This window comes from Chelonoidis abingdonii, chromosome 24, assembly GCF_003597395.2.
Source record: "Chelonoidis abingdonii isolate Lonesome George chromosome 24, CheloAbing_2.0, whole genome shotgun sequence".
NCBI classification, from domain to species: domain Eukaryota; kingdom Metazoa; phylum Chordata; order Testudines; family Testudinidae; genus Chelonoidis; species Chelonoidis abingdonii.
This window is the reverse complement of record NC_133792.1, coordinates 12,862,719-12,875,325: the sequence shown is the minus strand read 5'-3', so window position 1 is coordinate 12,875,325 and position 12,607 is coordinate 12,862,719. Positions and strand designations below refer to the sequence as shown.

The 12,607-nt window shown below is 53.3% G+C and overlaps 1 protein-coding gene across 6 annotated transcripts in view; it reads right to left on the bottom strand.

Moving 5' to 3' along the window:
• AK1 (adenylate kinase 1) overlaps nucleotides 1-12,607 on the bottom strand; it is a 39,996-nt gene that overhangs the window by 3,826 nt on the left and 23,563 nt on the right. For 4 of the 6 annotated variants that reach the window (XM_032797637.1, XM_032797636.1, XM_032797638.1 and 1 more), the window contains 4 exons: nucleotides 8,048-8,090; nucleotides 2,867-2,902; nucleotides 1,534-1,697; nucleotides 800-916 (listed from right to left, as the gene is read on the bottom strand). In XM_032797637.1, the coding sequence (XP_032653528.1) occupies nucleotides 800-916; nucleotides 1,534-1,697; nucleotides 2,867-2,902; nucleotides 8,048-8,090 (360 nt within the window). Of the gene's footprint in view, nucleotides 1-799; nucleotides 917-1,533; nucleotides 1,698-2,866; nucleotides 2,903-3,148; nucleotides 3,325-8,047; nucleotides 8,091-8,650; nucleotides 8,839-12,607 lie in introns of those variants that run through there. The other 2 variants (XM_032797643.2, XM_032797640.2) reach the window with 2 other exon arrangements.

Sequence of the window (12,607 nt, the reverse complement as noted above, 5' to 3'; positions counted from 1 at the left end):
GGCACGGCTGCGGCAGCTTCACCGGAGCTGCGGACCAATGGACCCTCCGCGGGAGCGGTGCGCAGGGCGGCAAAATGGCCGTGCACCTAGGGCACGAAAAACTCTAGTGCTGGTCCTGCCGGCAGGGGCGGCTCCAGGCCCCAGCACGCCAAGCCGCGAGACTAGCGGACCACGAGATCCATGCTTGGGGTGGCGAAATGTCTGGAGCCCCTGATGCCCGGCCTCTCCAGGCCTGCACTAGCAGGATTACAATTTCCCTGGAGCAGACAGTAAAACCTGCTCCCAGGCAGCACACGGAACAGCCTTCCTGCTCTAACCCCACTAACAATACCATCATATACAACCTTTCACTGCAAACACTTTCAGGCTGTTTAAGTGGCTCATTGCAGCCATCTGGAGGATGGAGCCTGACAGCTATGTAACAGTACGCAGCAACACTACCTCAGCAGTTCAGGATGGAAGTAAAGACTAATCTGACACCCAACTGAACATGACTGGGTAACTGGGGGAGGCAGAACATAAATTACTCAACTTGGGCCAGGACACCAGGGTCAAAATCTGTTCTACAAAAACTAGCAGTGATCCAGAGCTTGGTTTGACATCTCAACCTAAAGATGGTGCCTCCAGCAGCAGAGCTTCTCCTGGCATCACACGGGGCTTTGGTTCAACTCCCCCCGAGGAGATGGTCTGCCCCAATGAATCGACCCCACCACTGCCCCATTTCTAGGGTCACCTTATCCAGCCACTGAGCAACCCCACGACGCTGAGTTTGTGACAAGACTACCACCCCCTTCCTCACCTTCTTCTCAAACTCCTCGCCTTGCTTCACCTCTCGGGGGTAGCCGTCAATCAGGAACCCCTTGGAGACATCTGCCTTGGCCACCATGGCGTCTCGCAGCATATCAAGCACCGTGTCCTAGGGGGAGGGGAAATGCAGGTCAGAGTTAGGGACGGCGGTTTCAGTTCCAGCTACCTGGCAGCTTTGCAGAATCTCCTACAGCTGCTGGGCTCTCCTTCCCCTTGGGGTGGGTGGCCCCTCCTGCAGCCACTGGGCTCCCCTTCCCCATGGGCAGCCTCACCTCTTAGTGCAAAGCCACAGGAGCATCAGTGTTTGCCCTTTTATAGGATCCAGGGACCATGTGCAGCTCCTGTCTCGCCAGAGGAGGCACAGCAAGCAGAAACCGCTCACCGTGGCTCTGAGTATCATCGCTCACAGACATGGAACTTGTCCACCCCCATTTTATACCTTAACCTGCTCCCCTCCCCAGCTGCCAGAGCACTTTCTCCCTGGAGCTGCCAGGAGCAACCAGACTCCTCAGAAGCCAGGTCCATGAGCCACCGAGGCATCCCAACAGCAGCCCTTCCATGCACCTGCTTCAGTTCCCGACAATGCACTGCAGCCAGGAGAATGGGCAGCCTGAGATGGCCTCTGCATTGGGATTTCTCACACGCCAGCACAGGAAGCTGGAAATGTGCCAGGATATAACACTTTAAGATCCACTTCCTCCTACCGCAAAAATGGCCCAGACTCACCAGGGGCACCAGCTTTCCCTTCTCCATGATGGCAGAGAGCTTCTTGCCTCTCTCCGAGCCAGAGTTGACCTCTGCTCTCAGGAGGTCACCAGTGGACAGGTGGGTGTAGCCATACTTCTGGACAATCCTCTCACATTGTGTCCCTTTTCCTGAGCCAGGCCCGCCTGCAGTTCACACAAGGACAAGGCACAGACTCAAAACACAGGAGGAGGAGGAGGAAGAGGAAAGAGTTTAGGTGCTTTCTAGGCAAAAATCCCACTTAGGAACAGCCCTGTTTTATCCCCCTCTTTGTTCTTACTTACTAGCACTCAACTGGGACCTTAGCTAAGGACTTCAGGGCTCCTGCTAGGCTCAGAGCCCTCTGCCTGAGGCAGCATAACCAGCTCTGGGGAGATTATTATGATCCCATCAGTGTGAAGCAAAACAGGCAGCAGCTGAACCCCAAAGCCAGAAAGCTCCTGTCTTTGTGTCACGAGCACTAGTGAAAAAAGTTGGCTGGCGGGGAGACAAATAGAGATACAAGTAGAACTGCTTCCACAGGGTACAGATCCACATTTCCCCCACAAAGTGCAAGTGTGTCTTTGAAGAGCAGCTGCCCAGGATGTCACCTGAACTCTATGGCTCAGCTGCCACTTCAAACCTAGCCCAAGCTGGGAATGACAAAGTCATTTAGCACCTAACTTTGCTCAGTAGCCAAGGTGAAAAGTGTGTGGGGGGGGGGGCCTGTGGGTCCGACGCATCGGACAGTCTCAGCAGAGAGAAGCAATTGACTGAATGGATGTGGCTCCTCCAGGTGAGGAAGGAAGCAATGGCAGCAGGTGGAGGAAGCTCTCCCCTGTGCTGTACCTGATCTGGGGGTAACTAGAGGCCTTCAGGGCACTCTCCCCAAGAACACCAAAAGCAAAGGCGGCAAGCACCCACAGGCCCTCTATTCCGGCTCGGTGCCACAGCAGGGCGCTTCCTATTGTGCACTCCCACGTATTCTGTCCAGTCTGGTTTTGGGTGACAGACACGACCTCCCCTTGGAGGCCAGAGCAAACATTTGCAGACATGGCTAGTGATTTTTAGAGCGCAACTTAGGACACCTTAAAGGCACCTGATGACCCGAAAGCTTCAAGCACCTGCCGGCTGAAAATCAGGCCCGTTTACAAGATCTCAGGTTGGGCCCCTGAAATCCCAGGTCTCTTTGAAAACTTCAGCTTAAAATTTGAAGGACAGGGTCCCACATCACCGCCCAAATGAGCTCAGTGAATGCGGCTTTATGCAACCGAGCCAGGATTGAGAGTGCCGCTCACTACTCCTCAGCTTTTCACTGAGCCCATCATCGACTTACCCACCACGAAGATGATTTTGCTGTTCTTCAGTTTCTCTGTGGGAGAAGGAAAAGCAAAGAAGAGGGTTAGTCTGCGAGAAAGCAAGCAATTGCAGGAAGGAAACCTCCATCAAGCCGGGACAAATCCCTCTCGACCAAATCTCCAGGGGATCTGCCTGGAGGAGGGGACTTGGCAACCAGCCCCAGTTCCCCAGGGATAAATGGGAGCAGAACATAGTCAGCAGTGGGCCGCTGGCGGTGGCTTCACGGCAGGTGCTATGGGGACATTGCCCCCCAGGGTACCTTTGCCAGCCTTTTCCACTGAGGTAGCCAGGCAGGAGCACTCTGTCCCCATCTCTCCGACTCGCTGGCTCCTGCTCTCCTCTGTTCCCCCCGCTTCTTGCCAAGCTCTTTCCACTCAGCACATTTTGGTCCCTGAGCCAGCGGCCTCCCTTCGGCTGGGCCAGGCTGGAGCCTTGTGGTCAGAGCTAACATACATTGCCAGGGAGACGGTTACTAGGATACGGCAGGAGCCAAGCCTCAGCCACATCACAGAAGCCAGTTGGCAAAGATTCTGATCTCAGCTCAGCCGGCGTCAATCTGGAGTGACTACATCGGGGGCTGGTGTAAATGGGCTCAGACACCAGCTCTCGGCAGAACCTCTCACGGAACAGCCCTATACCACACAACCCTACAGCCATGAGCCCCCATAACGTGGCGCCCACACCAATGCCACCCAGGACCCATCCTGTAGCACTGAGCTGTAGCTTTTGCTGTGTATATTAAGGACAGGGGAGAGAGTGGTAGGAAATCCCAGGTTCCCCAGACACACAAGGCAGGGCACCAGGTGGCATCCATCTTCCTTCTGATTCTCCAGTTCGTGACCTAACAGGGCTCGGGGGCGGGGATGGCTTCCTGTTGGCCTCTGCCCCACTGCCTCCAGAGAGAGGACCAATTCATCCCTGGTGTAACTCAGCTGGTTCACTGGAGCTACACCAGAAATGGATTTGGCCCACTGTCAGTATGCTCAAAATCCGAGGGCCACTAGTGAGACAAGCAGACTAAGGAACCAAATAGAGAGGTAGTGACTCAGCCCACTGCGGAAGGCATGGGCCGTGGGACGAAACAAGCGGGCACTTCCTTCTAGGGAGGGGAAAAGCTCCTTCAGCCTGTGGCAATTGACATCTCCCCCTTTAGTGCCCACACCGTTACAAAAGCTAAGGGTGATTCACCTCTCTCCTGGGACACGTTCCCTCCCCAGAGGCTCATGTCTGCGGCTTGGCAGGTGCTTCACAAACTCTGACCCCTTGCAGATCTCACTGCCTCCCATCTGCCCAAGACAATACCTCCACCAGCTCTGCTGAGCCAGCCACACCAATTCCAGATTGCCCACCTGCTCCAGTTGCCCCATCACAACCTTTGTGCCCACCTCATGCACAAGCCCATCATCTCAGATATGCCCACTCTCCATGGCATGCCCACCACCTGACATGCCCACAATTTCCAAGACACATTACCCTTTTCCCTGCCCACCATCTCTGCCCACTAAATTCTCTGTGTGAAATCCTGCTGCTAGTTACACCAGTATAAACCTGGAGTAACTCCACTGGAGTACATACAGTCAGCGGCTGCGGAGCACCATTTAAAGTGGGGGAATAACATATTTCTGCTACACCCCTGCCTAGCCCTCTCTTCCCTTCTCAGGTGCTCCCCTGCATCAGTAGCCGAGCCCCCCGCCACGGCTCATAAGCCCACACCCACCTACCTCCATATTTGAATATGTGGTGTTGCAGCCTGGTGGGTGGGAGCTCTAGTGTCACTCAGGTTTGGCCTGGCCCAAAAGTGGTCAGGTCTATGGCCTAGATGATTCCCTCAACCTATGCACAAAGTTACTCTAGCTTTACACCAGTGTGACTGAGAGCAGAATCTGACCCCCATGCAAAGCGCAACAGCAAATATTACCCTGGATTAGCACCAGGAGGCTGGCTCACTTGCATTTGGCCGCAGCTATAAATCCCCACCCAGGAAAGAATCTCCTCCAAAAAGCCAGAGCGACAAGAGAGACACAACGACAGACCATTGACCCTCTCAGAAAAGTTGCAATCTCAGTGTCCCAGCTGCTCCCTCCCCCAATTCACATTGGGCTAACATCCCAGCTCTACAACCAAGAGGGTCCCTCAGGGTCACAACCATTCTGGGAGTGGGCAATTTAATTTGAAGTCACCATTAATTCCAGTGCCTGGAGCTGATAGAGAGCTCCTCTCCTCACGTACAGTTAAGTACACGAACATTTTCAAAGCTGGGTGAACAGGCCTGTCTCGAGTGTTGCAGGGACGAGGCAGAAGTGCTAAAAATAAAGGAGGGTGTTCTCAGAGCTGGCTGTGGCTCCAAGTCTGCGGTTCCCTGAATAAGAGGTCTTCTGGTTACAGCCTTCTAAAATTACACCTCCAAGCAGATGGGGAACAGGGTAGCGTTTGGCAGTTAGGTGCTTTCTGATCACATTGGCAGATCAGATCTGCCTGTGCCAAGGAGCTCATGCAGGGAGAGGCAGAGCCATGGTTGCAAGCACTGTCTGAGACACTGAGAGACTGGGTGTGGTTGGCTCACTACAAAAGCAATTTCCCTCTCTTCGTATTGACACTTCCTCATGAATTATTGGGAGTGTACCACACACACCCTGACTAAATTGGCCTTCAACATTGGTTCTCCACTTGTAAGGTAACTCCCTTCTCTTCGTGTGCCAATATATATTTATGCTTGTTTCTGTAATTTTCACTCCATGCATCTGAATAAGTGGGTTTTTCACCCACAAAAGCTTATACTTTAATAAATCTGTTAGTCTTTAAGGTGCCTCCAGACTCCTCGTTGTTTTTGTCTGAGACACTGGGGATGTTCTCCATGAAGTGGAGTAAAACTGGGAATAGACGGAAGGATGCTTGATGATTAAGGCACTGCACAGGGAGCTAGGGGATGGGGGTTCAATTCCTGGCTCTGTCACAGATTTGCACTATGGATAACATTTGCAAAAATGCTCAAGTGACTTAGCAACTTAAGTCCCACATTTTCAAAGGTTTTGTCTACACTTCAAATCCTACAACACAGACACTCACTACAGTGATGGGAGGGTGTTCTCCCATTGCTGTAGCTAATCTGCCTCTTCAAGAGACAGTAGCTAGGTCGATGCAGGGAATTCTTCCTAGCAATGTCTACATCGGGGTGAGGTTGGTATAACTGCATCTCTCGGGGGTGTGGATTTTTCACACCCCCAAGAGACGTAGCTACGCTGATGTAAGTTCCCACTGTAGACCAGCCCAAAGTGGCTTCCGCACATAGTAGCCTCAAGTCTCACTGAAAGCCAACACGTTTCAAAATGGGACTGGGGTATATTTGAAAATTGTTATCCCTTACTCCCTTTGTGCCACAGTTCCCACCTGTCAAACAGGGATAATCCTTCACCACCCACTAGCAATGCTGTAAGGATATATTCAGACCCCATGGCAAGGGTGACCAAAGACAGAGGTGTACAGACGGGGATTGGTCCTAGGTTGTATAGCCTGTCACCGGCTCAGGTTGGTACTAACAAAGTCACCATAGAATATCAGGGTTGGAAGGGACCTCAGGAGGTTCTAGTCCGACCTCCTGCTCAAAGCAGGACCAACCCCAACTAAATCATCCCAGCCAGGGCTTTGTCAAGCCAGGCCTTAAAACCTCTAAGGATGGAGATTCCACCTCTTCTCTAGGTAACCCATTCCAGTGCTTCACCACCATCCTAGTGAAATAGTTTTTCCTAATATCCAACCCAGACTTCCCCCACTGGAATTTGAGACCATTGCTTCTTGTTCTGGCATCTGCCACCACTGAGAATAGCCGAGCTCCATCCTCTTTGGAACCCCCTTCAGGTAGTTGAAGGCTGCTATCAAATCCCCGCTCACTCTTCTCTTCTGCAGACTAAATTACCCCAGTTGCTTCAGCCTCTCCTCGTAAGTCATGTGCCCCAAACCCCTAATTATTTTTGTTGCCCTCTCTCCAATTTGTCCACATCCTTTCTGTAGTGGGGGGACCAAAACTGGACACAGTACTCCAGATGTGGCCTCACCAGTGCCGAATAAAGGGGAATAATCACTTCCCTGATCATCTGATGACTCTTCTTTGGCCTGGGAGAAACGAGCTAAGTGGTTCTCAGTCCAGTGTTGGCCTCACAAAAACCACCTTCATAAGTGACTGTGGGCTATGGAGACTGAACTCCCCTCTCAACACTAGAAACAGTCCCTGAAGGCCAGAGTTGAGGTCTTATGGCAGGACAGTGTGGGGACTGTACTGCAGCTCCCAGGGCCATGTCCAGTGAGTCACTAGGGCTGTTATTCTGTGAGAGCAGAAAGCAACCCACTGCCTTCGGGATAGAGCAGGTAAAGACCCAGGTGAAACCCAGAGGGGTGGGGGGGAACACCCTGACAGCTGCAATCCCTCACACTGGGCTCAAGTGCAAGGATTGGATATAGGACCGGTGCTAGAGTTTTTTGTGCCCTAGGCGCACGGCCATTTCGCCGCCCCACACGCCGCTCCCGTGGCTCCAGTGGACCTGCCACAGCCATTTCTGCTGAGGGTCCGTTGGTCCGCGGCTCCGGTGGAGCTGCCGCAACCGTGCCTGCGGGAGGGCCACTGAAGCCACGGACCAACGGACCCTCTGCAGCCACGACTGCGGGAGGTCCACCAGAGCCGCCCGCCGCCCCCCTCAGCAAAATGCCACCCCCCAAAAATCCTGGCGCCCTAGGCGATTGCCTAGTTCACCTCAATGGAAGCGCCAGCCCTGATCACACATGGATGCCGACGGCCAGGACCAATTGTCCAAGGGAGGTGCCTGGCTTGAGCTTAGTTCTCTCCGGCTCCTGATCCTTACAGCATGCATGAGCCTTGCATTTCTGCTGTTCTGGGCTGGCAGGGAGATGAGCGGAAAAGAGGAAGAGAAGCAAAGAGGGACACAAGGTTTCTAACACAACAACAGAACCTGAGCATGGTTACGAGAGATGTCCCTGAGCCAGAACTCTGGATCAAGCATCCCTCCCCTCCCGTCGCCATGCCCTGGATCTGCACTTGGGGGCTCAGGCGCATTACTATGGGCTTAGACAACTGGATGTAGCCTCAGTAAGATGGAGACAGACGGGTGGAGAGAAGGAGATGTGCTGAGGGAAAGGGAGCTCTCACCTGTTGCCATCCTGAGGAGATCTGGGCAAAGAAGCTCTTCAGTCTGAAAGGAAACAGAACTCCATGTTAGGCAGTGCAAGAGGGGGTCAGCCATGGACTTTGGGAAGGTGCTGGTTTGGCCATCAGAAACAGCCCCGTTCCTCCTGAGGCTAATTAGTCTTTAATGCTTCCCAGTGCTCAAGCTTCCCCTTAGCTCACTGGCTTTCATTCTATCCCCACCTCTCAGATACATTTCCTAGAAAATCGAAGAAGGTGATTCCCACTGTTAGCTCAGCTGCCAGCATCTTGGAGCAGAGGGACATACCAGCGCCCCCTGCACACGCGGGGCTACCCTCACATGAATGGCACAGGCCTACAAACACAGCATAGTAATCGGTCCCTCGTTCTGTTCCAGAGAGAGACTGACAAGGCTGGAGACAGAGGTACAGATTCCTGAGGATCCCTGGCTGGTTGGCAATCAGGCACCTACTTACGGAAGCTGGTGCATTTGAAGACATGTCTAAAGACTTCAGAGGAGGGCGCCCTGACCTTCCCTGCAGCTCAGAAGGCTCTCAGCCTACAGCTCGCTCTAGTTTAGCAGTTCTGAACCAGCAGTCCCATTACCTGATGAACACTGACACGTCAGAGCCTTCCTCTAGCTGCTTTCTGCTACACAGTCTGATCCAGAGAACAGCAGTCCCTGGCCACCTGGGTGTGTCTCAGTGCTTATGGCATGTCACTGTGACAACCAGCCCTTCCTACCTCCTCTTCCACCCAGGCAGGGAGAGAAAGAGTGAGAGAGAAAACACAGGAGACAAAACCCACCCGAGACAGGAACCGTGAGAGAGATTCTGAGCAGCGGGAAATCAGAGAGAGCCAGAGATGGGCAGGGGGACAGATGCCATCAGTCAGATCTGGTCACCAACCCGGTTGATCCAGTCCTGCCTGTCACAGCAGCAGCACTTGATGTCGGAGCCTGGCGGCTGCCTTTGCATATTTAATAAGCGTTGCTTCGGTGACAGTGGGAGCTCAGGGGATGAAGGAGCATCTTACAAAACCTGTTCCAGCCTCGTGACTCAGGGCTCAGGGCACCACCCCAGCAGGCAAGAGGCCCGGGTTTGAGCCAACTGGATCTCCACATTGAAGCAGCAGCACACCCCACTCCTTGGAGGGCAGGAGGAGAGACTTGCTTTGGCCATGGGGGACACTTCCACCCCCCTTGTTCCTGCTTCCTCTTCTCCAGCCCCATTTCCTCCCCCCATGGGATACAGGGCCACCCTCAGCCAGGCGGTCAGGTCTCTTCTCCTGAGCGGTGCACTCAGGCAGAGTGAAGAATCTGGTGATGATTTGGCACAGCTAGCAGCCAGGGCTTAGATTCTGCTCTGGGCCCAGCTGGGAGCCCTGAGCTATGTCTCCAGGGCAGCAGGCAGATTACACTGGGCAGCATTTGCCTGAGGGTGGAAACCAAGACAGTGATGGGGGGCTCTGACTCGCTGGCTGGTGTGAGGGGGTGAAGTGGGGAAAACTGGGGCATCTGAAATAGCTGGAGTGGGGGAATGTGTGAGTTTAGCCTTCTTCTTCCTGAGACGGATTAAAGGAAGAGCATAGGACATTCCCCCCGGAGTCTCCAAAGTCTCCTGGGGCTGGAGTGCTCCAAGCCAGTGGCATGCAAGGGGCCTTGCAGGAAGAGCTTTAGATAAAGCCTACCCATGGAGTTTGATTAATGAATGCTGGAGCTCCTCTCCCTGGCAGAGTGTCACTGCACTCAACCTAGTGGGGTCACAACGGCACAGGAGGAGTCCTGTGTGCGAAAGCATGTGCATAGTCCTTCCCTGCTGGGTTCTCTACATACTCATCCCAGAGGGTTTGGTATTAGGCAAGAAGCAACTTGATAGGAATATTCCATCTCCGTGGGCCTGCAGTTCACAGGGCAGGAATCAAGGAGGGCAGAGAAGCAGGGTAACAGGAGCCCTTTAAAATTTACTACTGCGACATCGTAGAGGGAGTTCGGGTAGACACCCCCTTAGCACTGGACGCACATGATAGTGGGGACAGCTGAGGGCTGCATATTCAGTATGTTTCCCCCATGAGAACTTCCCCCAAATAATTCCTAGTGCAGATCCTTTAGCGAAACAGCCAGTCTCAATTTTAAAATTGCCGGTAATGGAGAATCCATCAGGAGCCTTGGTAAATTGTTCCCCATCCTCCAGGGCTTCCAGCTCACAGAGAATCCCAGCAATGTAAGGCTGGAAAGGGACCTCAAGAGGTTGAAGTGCCTGTTCAGATATTAGCCCCTTAAGCTGCCCAAACCAGCAAAATCCATCCAAAACGAGTCACCACCAGCGAGAGCACCAGCAGACCCATCCAACCCCTGTTCAAACCTCTCCAATGTGCAGGGAGAGCCTGTCTCACTTGTCTCCAGCCTAGAATGGCCAGTCCAAAGGGGTTCATAAATCATGAGTCAGGTCCCCAAAAAAGACAATTTCCTCCAAAGTCATGAGACTTTTTAAAATCATAAATGTTGGGGTCTTCTTGTCTTTGGTTTCTGAGCCATTGGGCAGCACTTGGATTCATGTTCTCAAGCTTTTCTCTGCAGTCAGGAGGGCTGGAAACTGACTTTATAAACAAACAAACAAAAGCTGAGATTCTCATCTAATCACATGACTCCAAGACCTGGGGCTTTAAGAAAAACACCAAGTATCTTGTGATAAGATAGCCAGAGCTGGCATCTCTGCGTTTACCTGGAAACAAAGCCAACTGGTGTATGCATCAGTAAGCTTGGCACTGCACTCCTGCAATAGGAACCCCTTGAGGGTTGCTCTCTCTCACGCAGACCTTGCACGCTTCAAAGATCACTTCCAGAATTCACAGCTTCCCTCTCCCCGGTCCCCATTCCCAGAGAGGAAGTCTTATGACCCAGACTCCACTATGCCTCTCCCTAGTCCAATCACAGCTCCACCCTTACAGAGCACCTGATTCGAGCTGACTTTACTCCACAGAGGGGCCAAGCTAACCCCTGGGTGTTACAGAAGGAATGATCTTGGCCTGACAGTTTACGATGCAGCCACCTTACGTTGGAAACATAACGCTTACATCAGACACCTGTAGTTACCTGCCTCTGTGCTGCTCAGTGACCACATCTCATCAGCTCTCAGCTTCCTTTGTTGCAGGAACTTAACCTATCTGATTGACAGTCCACCCAAGTAAGCGCATTCTTAAAGGTATAGGGCCCAAATTCCACCCTGAGTCCGGTGCGGGGGTCCGGTAGGGTTACTACACATTGATCACCGCATGGCCCTATTTCCTTGCAGCAATGTTGAATTAATGTGTGTTGAATGGAGAGTGAGTAAATGCAATACAGACATGTAAACAGTAGGGGGAGCATGGGGAAGAGAAGCATCTGGGGAAAAACTGGAGAGAAGGCAGAAGCATTTGGGGTGAGGGTGGAGTTGCCCCCATTTTCACCCCCTGACTGTGGGTCTACACTGGGGTTTATTGAACTGGTATTATTATGCCGATGCAGCTGCACCAAAGTGGGCCCCCACACAAGTTGAACAAGTGCTGCTTACCCTGGGTGTTAGTGTAAATCCCCTTTGACACCAGCGCAACTACATTGGTGCAAACTCCCCTTCCCCACTCCCATGCAGACAGGGCCTTACTCCAGTCTGTAGTATGCAGGAACAGGGCAGTGTCCCTCTGCATAGCTCGCAAGCCCTCTAGCGGTGGATGCTGTAGGTTTTCAGAAGCAGCCAGTGCAGCAGGATTCATGCCACTTAGCATGTTTGAGGACAGGACTAACCAGCATTAGTTGGGACCCATGGTGCCCCTGTACCTCCCCTGTTGTGTATGAAGAGCAAAGACACAACCCTGGACTCCTCCTGCACTCAGAACAGCCCGTCCTCCCCACTCATCTCTCACACTCGGCAACCAACTTCCTGAACCTCCTGGGCACACTCCCGCAGCTGCCCAGCCCCCACAGAGAGCCACTCATCTTCTCGCACCCAAATACAGGAGCCCCCCAGCCTCAGACACAGTGGCCCACCCTAGTTGCCCCCTAGTGCACAGAACTGCAGCTTTCACCCTTCAGTAAGATGGGATCCAGATACTCGGAGAAGGGTCCTGGGTCCCTCGTCAGCTTCCTCTGACACTAGGGGGCATTCCAGGGCCTAATCCCCTCCTGCCCACCTGTGTTTGTCTCCTACGGGCAGCAAACCTGCCTGGCACCTCAGGACCACCCTCATGCCCAGCCCTTTGACCCTAGGAAGAGCCTGAAAAGGCCTTACGCATTAAGGAGAATATGAAAAACAGTTTGGGCAGCCCATCCCTAAAATAGATCCATGCCCTTCCAGAGCTCAGGCCGCCCCCGGCAGGCCCAGCCTCGGTGGGGAAGAACAGAGGTCAGGTTACAGCCCCCAGCCCATGCCTAAAAAGGGCAGGTGCCCTTCAGCTTCAGCCTGCTCTGGGGTTCTAAGTATGGCCCAGGCATAAATCCTGCAGGGGTCATGTCCACACCTGTGCCAGGCTGGGGTCGGCCCCAAGGAGCAGCCAGCCAGACTCATGGCCAGTCAGTCAGAGGAAGGC